General features: G+C 38.2%; 1 protein-coding gene across 2 annotated transcripts in view; it reads right to left on the bottom strand.

Annotated features, from left to right (window-relative positions):
- The window catches only part of LOC115222302 (monocarboxylate transporter 10), a 58,989-nt gene extending 52,971 nt beyond the window's left edge, over nucleotides 1–6,018 (bottom strand). Inside the window, exons 1-2 of one of the 2 annotated variants that reach the window (XM_029792478.2) lie at nucleotides 5,829–6,018; nucleotides 4,622–5,169 (exon numbers count right to left, since the gene is read on the bottom strand). In XM_029792478.2, the coding sequence (XP_029648338.1) occupies nucleotides 4,622–4,865 (244 nt within the window). In that variant the 5' untranslated portion in view covers nucleotides 4,866–5,169; nucleotides 5,829–6,018. The remainder of the gene's footprint in view (nucleotides 1–4,621; nucleotides 5,170–5,828) is intronic. The other variant, XM_029792479.2, reaches the window with a different exon arrangement.
- Nucleotides 6,019–18,930: the final 12,912 nt, after the last annotated feature.

Raw genomic sequence — 18,930 nt, forward strand, 5'->3', positions numbered from 1 at the left:
CAGAGGTGAGATCTTTTATCATTTATTTGTTTCAGTCATTGGAGTCAGGTTTTAGTGTCAGGAATTAGGATGATGGTTAGAGTTAGGGTTACACCGCATCTTAAAGTGTAGGGGCGAGGTGCACTGCATGCTTAAGTGGAACCTTAGAGAAAGTACTTAATACTGACTTATGCCCCATTCTGAAGTAACTCTTGACTCATTGGTGGAGGGGGAGGTCATGGCAAGATTTTGGAGGAGTGGGGTGGAGTGGTGGAGGTTACATCAGAATGAAATGGACGTAACTTTTAACTGAAACTTTTTTCCATGTTCAGCATTCAATGCATTCACCTCTGTTCACCTGTCATTCTCCTTTCACACTCTCATGGACTTACCTGCCTACTCATCCTGTCCACTCTCCCTTCACCATTTATATTCACTTCCCTGTAAATTGAGGGTATGTCCTGACACAGCTTCACAACCCTCCTCTGTTTTCCCTAACTGGGGTAACCATATAACCTCCACAGCAAGACACTTGTTCACGTCCCTTTATCATATTTTAACCACTCAACACCCGGCATCAACCGCATAAAGCCACCTCTGTCAATGCTACACCCAACTTGGTTGAGTGGGGTCTTGTTTTGCAAGCTTTACTAGAACTGGTACCATGTAAAAAAAAAAAAAAAAAAAAAGCACCAAAGACACTGGGAAGTGGTTGCTATTAGGGAGGATAACCTGACATAGAAACCAAGCCAAAGCAGACACTGAGGCTTGGCACCATCCTCTGGCTTGCAGGCTCCTGTGGAAATGTCCAACTCATGCTAGCACAGGAAACAGATATTAAATGATGTTTTTTTATATATATATATATATATATATAAATAAAACATACATGTAAGACGATAACCACTAAGAGGACATCCATTACGCTAGGAGTAGACTCCCTATGGTCTTACAACGAAGAAAAGATTGTTCTCAAGAAAATACAGCAAACGCCAGAACATAAGCGAGGGGATAAGTCAAATACATCGACTCCAATATTCAACTGGTACTTATTTTACTGACCCCGAAAAGATGAAAAGTGGATCACGAAAGAAATTGAACTCAGAACATAACGATGGACGAAATGCCTATTTCTTTACTACCCAGTGGAGGCTAAACACAGAAAGGACAAATAAGGACACACAAACGGATTAAGTTGATTATATCGACCCAGTGCGTAACTGGTACTTATTTAATCGGCCCCAAAAGGATGAGAGGCAAAGTCGACCTCCGCAGAATTTGAACTTAGATCATAAAGACAGACGAAATACCTATTTCTTTACTACCCACAAGGGACTAAACACAGAGAGGACACACAAGGACAGACAAACGGATTAAGTCGATTATATCGACCCCAGTGCGTAACTGGTACTTAATTTATCGACTGCGAAAGGATGAAAGGCAAAGTCGACCTCGGCGGAATTTGAACTTAGAACGTAACGGCAGACGAAATACCTATTTCTTTACTACCCACAAGGGGCTAAACACAGAGGGGACAAACAAGGAAGGACAGACAAACGGATTAAGTCGATTACATCGACTCCAGTGCGTAACTGGTACTTATTTAATCGACCCCGAAAGGATGAAAGGCAAAGTCGACCTCGGCGGAATTTGAACTCAGAACGTAGCGGCAGACGAAATGCCGCTAAGCATTTCGCCAGCGTGCTTATGATGCTGTCAGCAGGCGGCTACACTCATGCAAAATATTGTTGTATGAGACTGTAAAAAGCCGGTAATGACCGAAGACAATAGCTCAGGGGCGGGCGGGCAGGGTGGCTGACATTTCAAGCAATGAACCCTTATCTACTAAATGAAACGAGGACTGTTTTCATGCGTCATGTTAATTAACAGATAAAAATAGAAAGCCGAGTTACAAGTCGGGACGTGAGATTCTGATATTATGCGAATAATTTTAACTGGCATAAATGTCAAATATGCTCTTTCACAGGTGTTAATTATCAGAAATTCAACTGTTTTTCATTATTAAATTCTATATCTTTTACTATTAGCTATACTAACACGCCCTTCATTAACAACACACGGGCACACACTTTCGAATGCCATTTTCCTTTTAATTATTTTTTTAAAGGTTTCGTCAGAGAAAAGGGACATTGTTCGTGATCTTTTTCGTGTTCTCCGTATAAGATAGAAAGCAAGGAAGGATTTATCGCCAAAGCGGAGATCCAGCTCGAATGCTTAAAGTCAAAACCTCGGAAATATTTATGTAAAATATTAAAAGTGAAGACGACTGAAAACTATTTTGATAAAAATCTCGTATAAACAGAAGGGGATACGGCCGAATCACACAGCTTTTGGGAAAATTTCCAACAATAAAAAATAATTTGAAAATCATGTTAAATTAATTTGTAACTCTAGGATGTTACAACTAAAATATATAAAAGTAATAACGATTATTGTGACATAAAAAAAAAAACTATTCTTTTTTTTTGTATAATTAAATACATCTTGGGTCAACAAAATGCTTGGTTTAAAATCAGAAACACCCGTAAGAAAACACGTATACAAATGCTTGGGTCAACAAAATGCTTGGTTTAAGATCAGAAACACCCGTATACAAATGCTTGGAAACAAATTTTGACAATCTAAGTTATTTATAGTTCGAAAAATGCGCGTATTTGAAAAGTAAGGAAATGTAGCACAATTGAGTGAGAGTTCAACCTGACAATTGTCAGGCTAACATGACATGTGTTACACACGATACGGTACCTGGGTGTATACGAAGTACCTACCACTGAGATGCAAGTCATCTTTGAAACAACGTAATTATCTCAATCCTCATTCTGTTGAATGAGTGTCCTCTATAGAAGAACTTCAGCTTAACCAAAGCCATGAGGAATAAACTTTGATAGACGGAAAACACGTGGAAGTTCCGTATTTACTGTTAGGTAAGAGAGTAGGCTTAAGTCAGTCCTCGTTTTAACTACTATAACTGGCTGTAAGGACAACCTTCACCTACTTAGCCTAAGGAGGCCCTGATAAGGAGCCACGGGCGCCCGTTACTAATTAAATCATAAAACAATAATAATTATTATGGGTTTCTGATTTCAGTGTAAGGCCAGCAATTTTGAGAGGTGGATTTAAGTCGATTTCATCGATCGAATGATCGATACTTTATTTTATAGGGCCCAGAGGGATGAAAGATGAAGTTGATCTCGGCGTGACAGAATCGAAAGAAATACCGCAAAAAAAATTATTTCGACGCGATGATAATTCTTTCAAAATTTTTGCACAAGGCCGGCAGTTCTGAGGGGATGTGGAAGCCGTTTACATTGACCCCAGTGTTTAACTGGAACATGATTTTATCAACCCCGAAAGAATGAAAAACTAAGTAGACCCCGACCATATTTGAACTCAGGGCGATCTTTCGTTTCTAGTAGACCTTTCCGTCGATTTCCGTAAAAATTTTTTTTTTACACATATGGGCTTGCGGGAACTTTTGAAGTAATGAGAGCGAAAGAGACTAAGAGAAAGCGATTGTATGACGAGGGAAGTTCTTTTGAAGTTACCGTGCATGTGAAGCATTGATGTACATGTGTGTGTGTGCGCGTGTGTGTGTGTGTTTGATGGGGTGTGCACGGTAACTTCAAAAGAACTTCCCTCGTCATACAATCGCTTTCTCTTAGTCTCTTTCGCTCTCATTACTTCAAATGTTCCCGCAAGCCCATATGTGAAAAAAAAAAAAATTTTTACGGAAATCGACGGAAAGGTCTACTAGAGACGAAAGATCGCCGAACTCAGAATATAAAGAACCGGAACAAACGCCGTTAAACATTTTGTCCGATGCGCTAACGATTCAATAAAAAAAAAAAAAAGAATTATAATTGGCACAGGGCCAGCAATTTCGAGGGGTGAAAATCAATTACATCGATCCCAGTACTCAAAGCGTATTTATTTTATCACCGCCAAAAGAATGTAAGGCAAAGTCGATCTCGGTGGAATTTGAACTCAGGATGTAAAAGAACCAGAAGAAATGCCGCCAATCATTTTGTCCGACGCGTTAACGATTCAATGATGACGACAATAATAATCTTAATAAGAGACAAGGTGGCGTGCTAGAGGCCGGAATGGTTCCCAAAGACATCGACCACTGGACAGACCTATTTGACAAAGAGCCGGAGATATTCGATAGCATCATCGGACATAATATCGCACCTCGGAGCCGGTGTCCGTGTAACAGACTGTACCATCGTAGAACGATTTCTCATTCATCACTCGTTTAAGAAACTGGAAGTATTAATTTACTCCGCAGATATTTTCCGGGAGTTAAACTTCGTTTAAGCAAAAAAATTCTGTATGGCTTAAAATTTTCTTTTTCTTTTATTACGAAATATCAACAAGCATTGCAGCACTTTAAAAAAAAATATATTTTCTTAATTAAAAAATATGCCAAGGTTCATAACAGAAAGGTAAACTTGAAATCTGACACTAGATTTTACGTTCTAAAATATATTTCACCTTGTTCAGTATTTTTGTTACATAACAGATAAAAAAAAAATCTTTAAAAAAAAAAAAAGAAAAAGCTCGCCCAAAGGGAATAAAATAATATTAAAAATGATAAAGAAAACAAAAGTATTGTACTTACATGTTTTGAAAGAAATATTCGGGTCGTTGGTGCCATAAATTTTCAACATTGGCACATAAATGATTCCATATGAGTTCAGAATCCCAAATACTAAACCATTAACCCAAAGTGATGCAATACATACGACCCAACCCCATCCCCCATCCGGGGGAACAAATCCAAGTTCCTCACGATGAGGTCTTGTAGAAGGTTCACCCCGCTTTTTCTGGTTATCACAGTCTTTTGGTTTTAAATCGCTGGTCATAATTACTGTAATTATATAATATCGAAATAAAGGGTCTAGTACAGTAATTCACCGATTGTCAGATTCTTAGAAGCCACTAGAATCATTACAGAAAAATATGTATAAAATATAAGGGCTTTTTTTTTTCAGAGGGAGATTATTTTAAATATTACTATTAAAAGAGTTTTAAAAGGTGTCAAAAATTGTAGAATATTATATGTTTATCGTGGTTCGAATCAGCAGTGAGTTGAAGTCGTTGTTCTCTGATATTGCTACACATCTATGGTTGGTAATATCTCCAAGAAAGGTAGAGTCATTTTATCACCTTAAACGAAAGAAGAAAAGGATTATTAGAGAACTTGTATGGTTATATTGGAACTTTTAAAAGATAATCTTTAAATAAAAAGTATTTTAAAAGAAACTGTCCGAGATAATAAAGTCTGGAAGTTCGATCGCACAGCGATGATTTGGCGATAAAAATATATGGTTGATCGGAAACTGGGATAGATTTCAAAGGAGAAATATTAAAGAATATTAAAGAAACAAAATTAAATTAAAACGTATTTAAAATATGTAATGGATTAAACAAAAGAAATAACTAAACACAAATTATGAAGTAACTTATGAATGGAGAAAGAGCGAAATATATGAATAAAATTTCATTCATAAAACATTCTTTTCTCTCTCGCTTTTTGAGTTAAAATTTTTTTTACCACATATCGGCAGAAAATCCTGACCATATGTCCAGAAAGGTGGAACAATTTTCTCAGTCGCCGTACATTTTTAAAAGAAGGTAATTAAACAAAGATATAAGTATTCTCCTTTATCAGCGAAGATACCAACTTTCATACCCGGCGGGCGAGAAGCAGTGACTTCTATCTAAATCCTCTGAATAAATAAATCTTACGCAACAGCCCTCAGCAATTTCAAATTCGGTTTATGTTACCCCTAAGTTCTATAATATATTTCCTCTTCTCTCCTCACCTGTTAAATAGAATCTTTCTGAAGCCGGCAATATGTTTCTCCTTTTAAATAGTCGTAAAGAGATCCGCTATATCTTCACTCCATCTGTCTATCATCTCCCTGCAAAACAGAGCGAAGCCAACTCCGTCATCTGAAGCGCAACAACCACTTTACTCCTACTCCTCCTCCTACTCCTTCGTCCTCCTACCCCTCCGCCTTCGTCTCAATCAATCATCCCCCACCACCACCACCACTCTCTTTCCTCTAACTTCCTCCACTCTTTGTTCTATCACCTTATCTATTTTTTTAGCCTTTTTCCACTCTCTCGTTCTCCCCCTCTCTCCTCTCTTTCTCGTTCTTTTCCTCTCCTTCACTATCTCGTTCTTGCCCTCTCTCTGTCTCTGTCTCTCTCTCTCTGATCCTCCTCTCTCTTTCTCTTTCATTCCCCCCCTTCTCTCTTCAAATAGCTATTTCTCTTCCCCCCTTCGCTCTATTTCTTTCTCTCTCTCTCTCTCTATCACTTTTGCTTTCTATCTTATTCTTTGTTTTTCCTACTTTCTTCCTTCCTTTTTGCTCTCACGTTTCCTCTCATTTCTGTCTTTCTATTTCGTCATTTTCCTCTTCCCTTCCTCTAATTTTCCCCCATTTCTCCTTATTTAAATATAAACCTTTTCTTTTCCTCTACATCCCTTCAATGTACACATAGACCTGCTAGAAATCGCAGCCAAATCTTCTCTTAATTATAAACCTGCCGTCTTAAAACAAAACATTGAATAGTTTTTTTTTTCTTATTTTTTTTCTTATGGTAGACCATATCTGAAAAAGTCAAGATGGCCATGGCCGGAACACCTGTGACTATAGGGTCTGCTCGATCGACCCAGAAAAGCTAAGACAACATATTTGCAGCGACATATTTCCCTTCTTTGAAAATATCCTATATGATTGTGATTCTATTTCTTTTAACATTAAACGATTTGAACGAGCAGAAATGAGAAACCGCGAGCTTTATATGACTGGTTGTTAGAATTGCTGAAACGAAAAAAAAAAAATAATAATAATAAACAGCATGAAACCAGCTAACAGTGTAACAAGTAGTCGTTAATATTGATAATACCGCATATATATATATATATATATATATATATATATATATATATATGCGGTATATATATATGTATATATATATATATATATATATATGCGGTATTATCAATATTTCTTTCTTAAAGAAATTAAGTCGTCATCTAACAATATATTGCTTATATATATATATATTATATATATAATATATATATATATATAATATATATATATATATATATATAAGCAATATATTGTTAGATGGCGACTTAATTTCTTTAAGAAAGAAACTCATCGGGGTTTTATTATTGTATCCTCTCTCTCTCTCTCTCTCTCTCTCTCTCTCTCTCTCTCTCTCTCTCTCACTGCAGTCAATTTGCTACAAAACAGTGTCACATCTGTCACTGTGTCTCACCTTTAGCTGTTAACTCGGGGATAAATTTATGCAGATTTTGCTGACAGAAGAAAGAACTCCACCTTTATTCTTTACAACCTCGTTTCTCATCCAACCAAACAAACAAAACAATTCAACTTGTCGGTGTTCTCGACCAAGGTTAATCGAAGCTTAGCAAACATTTAAACAACATTGCCTAGTTACCTGTACCAACTCAACAGCTGTGAGATTATTTCGGCAGCGGGTTATACAATAACAACTGTTCCATACAAATCTAACAATGGATGATCGTGTAGAGTATAGGTCGTTCCCCTCATCCTATTATTTCAGGTTTTTACTCCTAATCATACAATCAATCGCCAACTTGTACCTGTAGTAGAACAGCCAACGACCTTTGGAAATTGCCTAAAATACACATCCTAAAAATCCGTACTGGAAATCTTACACGTCATTGCTCAGAACATACTGCAGAGCGAGCATCACTACCAACACACGTTTGACCGCATTGACCGAGCAGCAGACGATGTACTTTAAGGCGAGAGTCTGTTTATCCTCGAACTGCAACTACTATACTTTGGAAGCGTTTATCCAAGTAAACAGGTTTATACTTTGTGCAAAACAACCGTGACTTCTCTCTGCCTTTCAGAAATCTATGAAGATTCTGTCGCACAGCTTGACTGCATTATGGAACAGATGCCGACTCCAAGTAATATTATTTAAGGAAACCTGACGTTAGTTGAGCCCTCAGTAACACCTAATATTTCTACTAAAAATGTAATAGGAAGCGATCTCGTATTATTAGGGCGTGTTTATATGTACAAGGGACAGTGTTCGGATCGTAATCGATCATCCAAATGATGAAAGTATTTCCAACAATGCTGGTTTAAACTATAAACTAAACTAGCTACATTTTAGGAACTCACAGCCCGCAGGGGACACAAAATAATTAAAAGGCATATAAGGTTTAATTTTGGTGTCACTTTTAGGTATGCTTTTTTTAAAAACAAAGATACTCCAAGCCAACAGTGTAGCTACAGTGTGTGCAACCAGGGGCAGCTCCTAAGTTTGCTGTGCTCCCCGGGGCCTCACAAGCCTAAACAGGCTTATACAACAGACCCGAAAGGGCTGACTTCATAAAAGCGTCCCTCAGGGCAGCCTGTTCTCTTGCCCGCTTCCCTTTAAGCTACACTGCAGCTCCAAGCTCGATACACCTTCGGACCCTGCCAGGTTCAAATCTGGCATTCAGTTTAGAGATAGCTCCCACTCAACTGGGAGCGATTGAATCAAATAAAAACAACACTTCCAACAAGATTTAAACTAAGGCAGCGATTCTTAAAGTGGATGGCACCAACCCCTGGGACGCGGGTAGTGGAAACATTTATATAGGTACGATGGTCAAGGGACTTGTAGGAGACGATAGGTATGCCCTAGTTTCCAAGCTATTTTCAGTTTTTATTTTCTGTTTGAACCATCAGGTAATTATTAATTGTCGAAATGAAAGCAGCAAAATGCTGGCAAAATGCTTAGCACGCCAGACAAACTGCTTCGCGACATTTCGTCCGTCTTTAGGTTGTGAGTTCTAATTTCGCCGAGGTCGACTTTACCTTTCATCCCTTTCGCGGGGGGGGGGATAAAATAAGTACCTATTTCTTTATTACCCACAAGGGGCTAAACACAGAGGGGACAAACAAAGACAGAACATAGGTATTAAGTCGATTACATCGACCTCAGTGCGTAACTGGTACTTAATTTATCGACCCCGAAAGGATGAAAGGCAAAGTCGACCTCGGCGGAATTTGAACTCACAACGTAACGGCAGACGAAATACGGCTAACGTTTCTGCCAGCTCGCCGCCTTAAAATAAAATAAGTACCAATTGGTCGACGTAATTGACTTACCCATGCTAACGATTCTGCCAGCTCACCACTTAGGTCATATAATTAATATTGATTTTAAGGCGGCGAGCTGGCAGAATCGTTAGCACGCCGGGAGAAATGCCCATCGGTATTTCGCCTGCCGTTACGTTCTGAGTTCAAATTCTGCCGAGGTCGACTTTGCCTTTCATCCTTACGGGGTCGATTAAATAAGTACCAGTTACGCACTGGGTCGATATAATCGATTTAATCCGTTTGTCTGTCCTTGTTTGTCCCCTCTGTGTTTAGCCCCTTGTGGGTAGTAAAGAAATAGGTATTTCGTCAGCCGCTACGTTCTGAGTTCAAATTCCGCCGAGGTCGACTTTGCCTTTCATCCTTACGGGGTCGATTAAATAAGTACCAGTTACGCACTGGGGTCGATATAATCGACTTAATCCGTTTGTCTGTCCTTGTTTGTCCCCTCTGTGTTTAGCCCCTTGTGGGTAGTAAAGAGATAGGTATTTCGTCTGCCGCTACGTTCTGAGTTCAAATTCCGCCGAGGTCGACTTTGCCTTTCATCCTTACGAGGTCGATTAAATAAGTACCAGTTACGCACTGAGGTCGATGTAATCGACTTAATCCCTTTGTTTGTCCCGTCTGTGTTTAGCCCTCTGTGTGCAGTAAAGAAATATATATATATAAAATACTACAATTAGCCGTCATTTTTGATGGCACGGGGCCAGCTATTTTTTTAGTAGAGATTAACCTGTCGGCTGTGATTTTTTTGTTGTAAATTCAATTTTGCTGAATTGTAGCAAGAACAACTTTGACGAAAACAAAAATGTTAGTAAAAGAAAAGAGAGTGGTAGTTAAAAAAAAAAAGCAGGAGAAATGCTGCACAATGAAAGGAGGTCACTACTACAACACATTCTTGCAAAGGAAGTTTGCCGCTCCTAGGATTGCTGAAGAGAAACATTTAGGGACGTCCTCGCAAACAATCGTCCTTAAAGCGTCCATAATGGCGTTCCTAAAACAAGTGACGTCATTAACATCCCTTATAAACCTCGACCGTTACCTTCTTCAGTCTAGTGTGTTCTACTGCAGGGATCCTCAGAAACAGGGTCACCGTCGTTTGCGACCTGACCGATGGGAAAGAACAAGTTAAAAATTTTTATTTCTATTTCACTGACTACCGCAAACTGCATAGTATCTTTGCATTACAAACACACACACACACACACACACACACACACACACACACACACACACACACACACATATACATATATATATAGGCATAGGAGTGGCTGTGTGATAAATAGCTTGCTTACCAACCACATGGTTCCGGGTTCAGTTCCACTGCGTGGCACCTTGGGCAAGTATCTTCTACTATAGTATCGGGCCGATCAAAGTCTTGTGAGTGGATTTGATAGACGGAAACTGAAAGAAGCCCGTCGTGTATATGTATATATATATGTGTGTGTGTATATGTTTGTGTGTCTGTGTTTGTCCCTCCAACATCGCTTGACAACCGATGCTGGTGTGTTTACGTCCCCGTAACTTAGCGGTTCGCCAAAAAGAGACCGATAGAATAAGTACTAGGCTTACAAAGAATAAGTCCTGGGTCGATTTGCTCGACTAAAGGCAGTGCTCCAGCATGGCCACAGTCAAATGACTGAAACAAGTAAAAGAGTAAAAGAAAATATATATATATATATGTATGTATGTATGTATGTATGTATGTATGTATTATTATTATTATTATGATTATATTATTATTATTATTATTATTATTATTATTATTGAGAGAGCAGTGAGAATGCATGCCACCAGAGTGACACGGGTAAAATATACAAAGCCCAGTATACCCATCATGACTACCCGTCTGATAAGGGTACGCCAGGTACATGCATCACAACCATATGTGCACGACATGGTGATCTCATATCAAAATTAGCAGCACATTACTTTGCAGGTGGGGGTCCCAGTTAGAATTTTCTTCAGGTCTAGTAGCCCATCCCGCTCAAAAGGTCCCTGAATAAGGGTTGTTTGAGGATGATGAACGAGACACCCATGTTTGCAGAGGTAAATTATCCAACTCCAAAGAATTCTTCTCAGCACATGGCTATGATACTACCCCACTACTGCCCTAACCACTAGGCCATTGCGCCTCCACATGTATATACTTACCTATGTGTATTTCTCTTCGTCACACCACCGCTTGATGACCAGTATTTGTTTGCTTACGTCTCCGTAACTTAGCGATTCGGCAAAGAGAGACGGATAGAATAAGTACCAGACTTTAGAAGAAAAAAATTGAGTACTAGAAGCAGTTTGTCCGACTAAACCCTTTCAAAGCGGAGCGGTGCCCCAGCATGACCGTAGTCCAGTGACTGAAACAAGTAAAAGATAAAAAGAATGGAATTATCAATTTCTTAAAAAAAAAAAAACCCAGAAAAAAGTTAACTTTAAAACAATAAAAAAAAAATGTCATTAGAATCGAGAGGAATCGAATAGTTTGAGGATGGGAAGCTATCATATGGTAGACGTAGATTGTTGCAGATAAAAACTGGTTTTAAAATTGTTTGTAGACAATCTTATGTCGGAGAATAATAATCAGTTAGAAAGTTCTATCTGTCCGTCTGTCTATCTGTCTGTCCTTCCCTCTCTCTCTCTCTCTCTCTTCCCCCTCTCTCTCAGGAAGCCGTCAACACTGCAGTCTTTGAAATCTTTGACGGATAAAGAAATTGTTGTAAGGAAATAAATTTAGGATCTAAAAGCCTATATATTGACAGTGTCGATCCCATGACATTCGTCAATATACACATACGTTTCTGTGTGTGTGTGTGTTGTGTGTGTGTGTGTGTGTGTGTGTGGTGTGTGTGTGTGTGTGTGTGTGTGTGTGTGTGTTACCGATATATATATATATATATATATATATATATATACATATATATACATACATATACATATATACATATATATATACATATATATATACAATATATATACATATATATATATTATACATATATATATATATTATACATATATATATACAAGTATATATATATATATATATATATATATATATATATATATATATATACATACATATATATATATATATATATATATATATTAATATATATATATATATATATTAATATATATATATATATATATATATATATATAATATATATATATATATATATATATAATATATATATAATATATATATATATTTTGTATTGGCGTGATGTCCGCAAGACAACATAAAACACACACACGCATATATATATATATATATATATATATATATATATATATATACATACATATACACGCGCGCGCACACGCACACACACACATATATATATCTCAACACAAAAGAGGTATCCATCATAGAGCTACCTGCACGCTAGAGAAAACAGTTAAATTCCAAACTACTATTAGGGATAAAATTTCAAATGGAATAAACTAACTCCTGTCTCTCTAGCGTGCAGGTAGTCCTATGATGGATACCTCTTTTGTGTTTAAATGAACACCGTATTTATATGAATAATATATTGTCTATTGACTAAATTTCCTTTACACGCTAGGCCCCTTGTAATGGAAAATTCTAATATTTCAGATTACCCTCCTTTGATATTATTAATATATATATATATATATATATATATATATATATATATATATATATATATATATATATTATATATATATATATATATATATATATGTATATATATATATATATATATATATATATATATAGAGAGAGAGAGAGAGAGAGAGAGAGAGAGAGATAGATAGATAGATAGATAGATAGATAGATAGATAGATAGATAGATAGATATGAGAAGAAGTCATAACCGCTGTCAATTGGGATCTTTTCATTTAGTTAACTAGGAAAATCTGGCCTTCAAAATGAAAAGATCCGTCAATTGTTTTAACTTTAGTATATCATGGGACATTTAACAAGCCGACTCGCAAACTTTCGTTATTTTGAAAGAGACAAAAGCAGCAACACTTTGAACACACTCTACCAGACAATACTTGTCACAGCTGACTAGCTTACTGAATGCAGACGGTACGTGGAGACAGCTTCGAAGCTCCCTATGTAATAACGTTTTATGTTAAACTGGGCAAAAACGTTCGAGGAACTTGTGAAACGCTCCAGACTGCTTACAGATTAACTTGTACGAGCAGAACATGCGTTTTTCGCTGGCACAACAGGCTGAGCAAAGCAAGTCCACCAGGAGGCTCATGAAGATCCTCTTTTTCGACTGCGAGAGCATTATCTATATCTGTTAGGTTTCCTCTGACCAGACGGCCAGCAAAAAGTATTTTGTGGAGGTTTTGAGGGAGTTCAGGAGGTGAAGAGATTTCGTCGCAATATGTCAGTGCACCTAGACCAGGACAAAGCACCAGTTTGCAATTCCATCCTGGTAACTAATTACTTGACAGAGATGGACATCAAAACTGTCCTCCATACTCCCTACAGTCCAGGCTTTGCTTCTTGTGACTTTTGGTTGTTCCTCAAGCTGAAAGGAAAGATGAATGAGGTTGTGACAAGAGTCCTACGTTTAGCATCTTGTGGACAGATATTAGCTACATGAAAGTTGCAGTGGGGGGGTGACGTTTGTGCAATTTGGATCTATCAGATTATTTGTATAAATTCTTGCTAAAAAGGTAGAAAAGTTGACAGGACAACTCTAGATCACCTTAACATTAGTTTTATAAAATTTACAGTTTGTGGGGGAAAGTATATTTAATAAGCAAAAGAAAGTTCAAGGAAAGTTTGACTACCATTTTAGCATAACGGTGGGTTATACCATGTGATTTTCTTTTTCTGTATTTTACTTTAAATCGTTAAATCGTTTCTAAGAAAAGTATATCTCCTCACCCACAATTTTTATTACTTTTAAATCTGCTTCTAAGATAAATAGTTGTTTCCCACTATTCCTTTTTCACAGTTCCATTACTCAAACACATCGTCCTCAATATTTGAAAATCTCTCTCTCTTTCCCTTTCCTTTTCTTCTTTTACCTTCCTACTCAAGTTATTTATCCTCTTTTCCTCTTACTGTCCTCCTTTCCTTCCTTTTTCCCATAGTTGGACATTTAACGCTTCATTTATGTATTCTCACGTTCTATACATTTTTTCCATCTTTTATTTTTAATATTTGTTTAATTTAACTGTTATGCGTGGATTTTTATGTGTGCTCTTTAAGGTGATGTGCGTTTGTCTGTTAGCATCCATAGTTAAATATAATTTACATGCGGATTGGCCTGCGCGTACGATAGTGTGTGTTTGCATTCGCGGCTGTGTATGTTTACACGTTTGTACACGTGTTTATGCACGCCTAATAATATGCCTGTGCGCATCTTATGGATGCATAAACAAGCATTCAAGCAACTAAGTGTGAGTGTGTGTGTGTGTGTGAATGTGTGTGTGTGTGTGTGTGAGTGTGTGCGTGTATGTGTGTGTGTATGTGGATGTGTGTGTGTGAGTGCGTGTGCTTGTGTGCGTGCGTGTATGTGTGTGTATATGCGTGTGTGTATGCGTATGTGTGTCTCAGTGTGTGTATATGTGTATATGTGCGTATATGGTATGTGTGTGTGTGCTTGCGTGTATGTGTGTGTGTGTGTGTGTGTGTCCGTGTGCTATGTATGGGTTTCTATGTCTGCTACACGTCTGCATATTCTTTTACTTGTTTCAATCAACTGACTGTGGCCATGCCGGAGCATCGCCTTTTAGTCAAAGAAATCGACCCCTAGTGCTTATTCTATCGGTTCCGTCTGCCAAACCGCTAGTTGCGGAGACACACGTTGTAGACACACCAACATCGGTTGCCAAGCGATGGTGGTGGTGGTGGTGGTGGGGACAAACACACACAGACACTCGCACACACTGACACACACACACTCACACACACACATATATACACAGCGAGCTTCTTTCAGTTTCCGTCTACCAAATCTACTCACAAGGCTTTGGTCGGTCCGAGGTCATAGTAGAAGATACTTGCCTAGGGTGCCACGCAGCGTAACTAAACTGGCAGAAACGTTAGCACGCGGGCGAAATGCTCAGCGGTATTCCGTCTGTCTTTACGTTCTGAGTTCAAATTCCGCCGAGGTCGACTTCGACTTTCATCCTTTCGGGGTCGATAAATTAAGTACCAGTTACGCACTGGGGTCGATGTAATTGACTTAATACCTATGTCTGTCCTTGTTTGTCCCCTCTATGTTTGGCCCCTTGTGGGTATTAAAGAAATAGGTATTTCGTTTGTCTTTAAGTTCTGAGTTCAAATTCCGTTAAGGTCGACTTTGACTTGGCCTTTCATCCTTTCGGGGTCGATAAATTAAGTACCAGATGCATACTGGGGTCGATCTAATCGATTGGCCCGCCTCCTCCAAAATTTCGGGCCTTGTGCCTAGAGTAGAAACGAAACCTGGAACCACGTGGTTGGGAAGCAAGTTTCTTACCACACAGCCACGCATGCGCCTACATGTACATGTATCTATGCTTGTATTTACCGGAGCGAATTTAAGCTTATTTCTGTTTCAGTCATTGGACTTTTACCATTCTAGGGAACACAGAATAAAACAAATCGACCCTAGCACTGATTTTTTAAAGCCTGGTACTTATTCCATCGGATATCTTTTGCCGAACCGCTGTGTTAGGTGGAACGTGTCTGTTAAATGGAAGTAGCACCCTCCACACACACAGAGGATGGGCTTCTTGTAGTTTTGCAGTTTCCCAGTTTCCCTCCACCAAATCCATCCAAAAACCTTTGGTTGGCCCAAGGCAAACGCCTTACCACGCAGCCACGCCGGCGCCTTTACAATAGTTAAAAGCTTTTATATTCTATGTTCGCACCTGTTTCGTATTTAAAAGAAAGTAAACAATAGGTTATGAAACATTTTAAATTTTATTTTTCATTTTTATTATAATATTTTATATACTTCTATGTCAGATACGAAGCAACAAAAGTGTCACGGCAGACCAATTGTGTCAAAAGGTTTGGGATGGGTCTTGTTAAAAGGCAACGATTAAGAATTATGTCAAATAAGATAAAACTTACTCTGACGATATATCTTATTAAAAGAGTGACTGTGAGGTAACAAGTTTGCTTCTAACTATATTTTTCAGGTTCCGTCTCACTGCGTGGGACCTTGGGCGAGTGTCTTCTACTATAAGCTTGACCCAACCAAAACCTTGTGAATGGATTTGGTGGACGGAAACTGAAAGAAACCGGTCGTGTTATACATACAGTAAGACACGATATGTTTTATACTCCAGTCACGCCAGTAGAGGGGGAAAAAAAGAAACGAGTAGAAGTGTGTGACAGTCAGCGACGCTAAATGCAGGTGAACTGTTTTGAGAGGGTTTACTCTGCAGTCACTAGTATTGCAAACAAAGCGAAACTGCAAAGTTTTATCGTAAATTATATTTAATTTATCAATTTTACACATACGTATTCACACACGCTTACGCACGCACACACACACACTCACACACACGCACACGCACACACACATGCACGCACTAAGTTATATTTTAAAATATAGGAATACACTTTACCGGTTTCACATAAGATTTTCAAAAGTGTATATAGTGTATGGAGTTGTGTTACGAATTACATCTATTCTGGTCGTTGTTACCTTCGATTCTGTGTATATTATTTACCCGATTGTTTTGATGTGCAATTAATAAAACAGTCTGTACTTTTGATGATATGGGTATCCCAGTGTGTGTGTGTGTGTGTGTGTGTGTGTGTGTGTGTGTGTGTGTGTGTGTGTATGTGTGTGTGTCTTCTTTTTTGTTTTTAACCATTTAAATTCTTCGTTTGAAGGAGCTGATTTCTAACAAAGATACAGATCTTCATCGTTACAATGTAGATAACAAAATCAATGCTACATTTTAAACCTGAGTAAAGTCTTGCATAGTTTTATTCTTCTGCTTACAAATTGTATTTGTAATGTGCGAGTTGGTCGATTTCTTTTTCTGAAAATCCAAGCTTATCCAGACTGACAGTTAGGCATTTGTATGTTATGCATTGTATGTATGTATGTTATTGTATGGGGCCGAGACATGGCGAACAACAGTTAAGTCAAATAAGCAAATACAATCATTCATCAACAGATGCTTGCGTAGTATACTTAAAATTAGATGGCCCGAACCCATAAGCAATATGGAGCTATGGCAAAGAATAAATCAAGTTTCGATTAGGGAGCCAAATATTTAAGAAAAAGTGGAAGTGGATTGGTAGCACAATTAGAAAAGACACACCAAATGTAGCGAAAAGTGCTTTACAGTGGAATCCGGATGGATATAGAAAGAAAGGGTAGGCCTAAGAACTTGTGGCGGAGATCAACACAGAAGGAACTAGAGAAACGGGGACATTCATGGCAGAGTATAAGTACAGAAGTGAAAAATTATGCAACATGGAATTCAACTATAAGTGGCATATACTCCGTGTTGGAGTGTTAAAGGCAGAAAAAAATGTATGTATGTATGTTATTATTCAGTTTTATTTCAAGATTTCTTATTAATAGTGAAAGAATCTATAGAATAAGTATTAGACTTACAAAGAATAAGTCCTGGGGTCGATTTGCTCGACTAAAGGTGGTGCTCCAGCATGGCCGCAGTCAAATGACTGAAACAAAAGAGTAAATATAATTGTTAAAGAGAACAACAAACGTTAAGGCAAGGCAAACATCTCAAGTCATACATTATTATTATTGGGAAAAAATTCTAAGTCTTACAGCTGTTTCTGTGACATCCCAGAGTATGGGATATTCTGTCATCGGAGACAAATGTGGAAAATTTGAGAGGTATCGAATAAGGAAATGACGACATAGAGGACAGGAGTAAAGGAATAAGGAGATGAAGAAAGAGTAGTGAAAAGAAGCTATATCGGAAATCTGCAATGGCTCCATAACTACAGTCTCGGCTATAACCTTGGGAGTCGTAGCAGTCCGTTATAGCACTTACCTAGCGTACCTAATCGTTTAGATCACATGTGAGCTAAAGCTCCCATATTTTGTATACATACATACATACATACATACATACATACATACATACATACATACATACATACATACATACCGCCTTTAAATACCTATTTCTATTTCTTTACTACCCACAAGGAGCTAAACACAGAGGGGAGAAACAAGGACAGACAAACGGATTAAGTCGATTATATCGACCCCAGTGCGTAACTGGTGCTTAATTTATCGACCCCGAAAGGATGAAAGGTAAAGTCGACCTCGGCGGAATTTGAACTCAGAACGTAAAGACAGACGAAATACTGCTAAGCATTTCGCCCGCCGTGCTAACGTTTCTGCCAGCTCGCTGCCTTATTTGAGAGAAATATTATTCCCTACATTAAAGCGGCGACCGGGCAGAATTGTTTAGTGGTCATTTCTCCTGGGTCTTTACAAGCCAGTGTTTAAATCCCGCCGAGGCCATCGTTACCTTTCAACCCCTTCGGAGTCGATAAAATGAAATATAGTGCCGCACTGGTGTCAGCGTAATCGACTAAACACCACCCCACCTCCTAAAATTGTTGGCCTTGAACTCAATTTGAAACAACCATATTTATGCAGATAAATGATATGTGAATGCGTGAATGACGTGTGAACATGAATAATGAGTGAACACGAATACACGGCCTATTCACAGGATAAGCAATGCGGCAAGCTGGCGGAATCGTTAGCACGCCGGACAAACAATGCTTGGCGGCATTTCGTCCCGTCTTAACGTTCTGAGTTCAAATTCCG

Source organism: Octopus sinensis, linkage group LG19 (genome assembly GCF_006345805.1).
Source record: "Octopus sinensis linkage group LG19, ASM634580v1, whole genome shotgun sequence".
NCBI classification, from domain to species: Eukaryota; Metazoa; Mollusca; class Cephalopoda; order Octopoda; family Octopodidae; genus Octopus; species Octopus sinensis.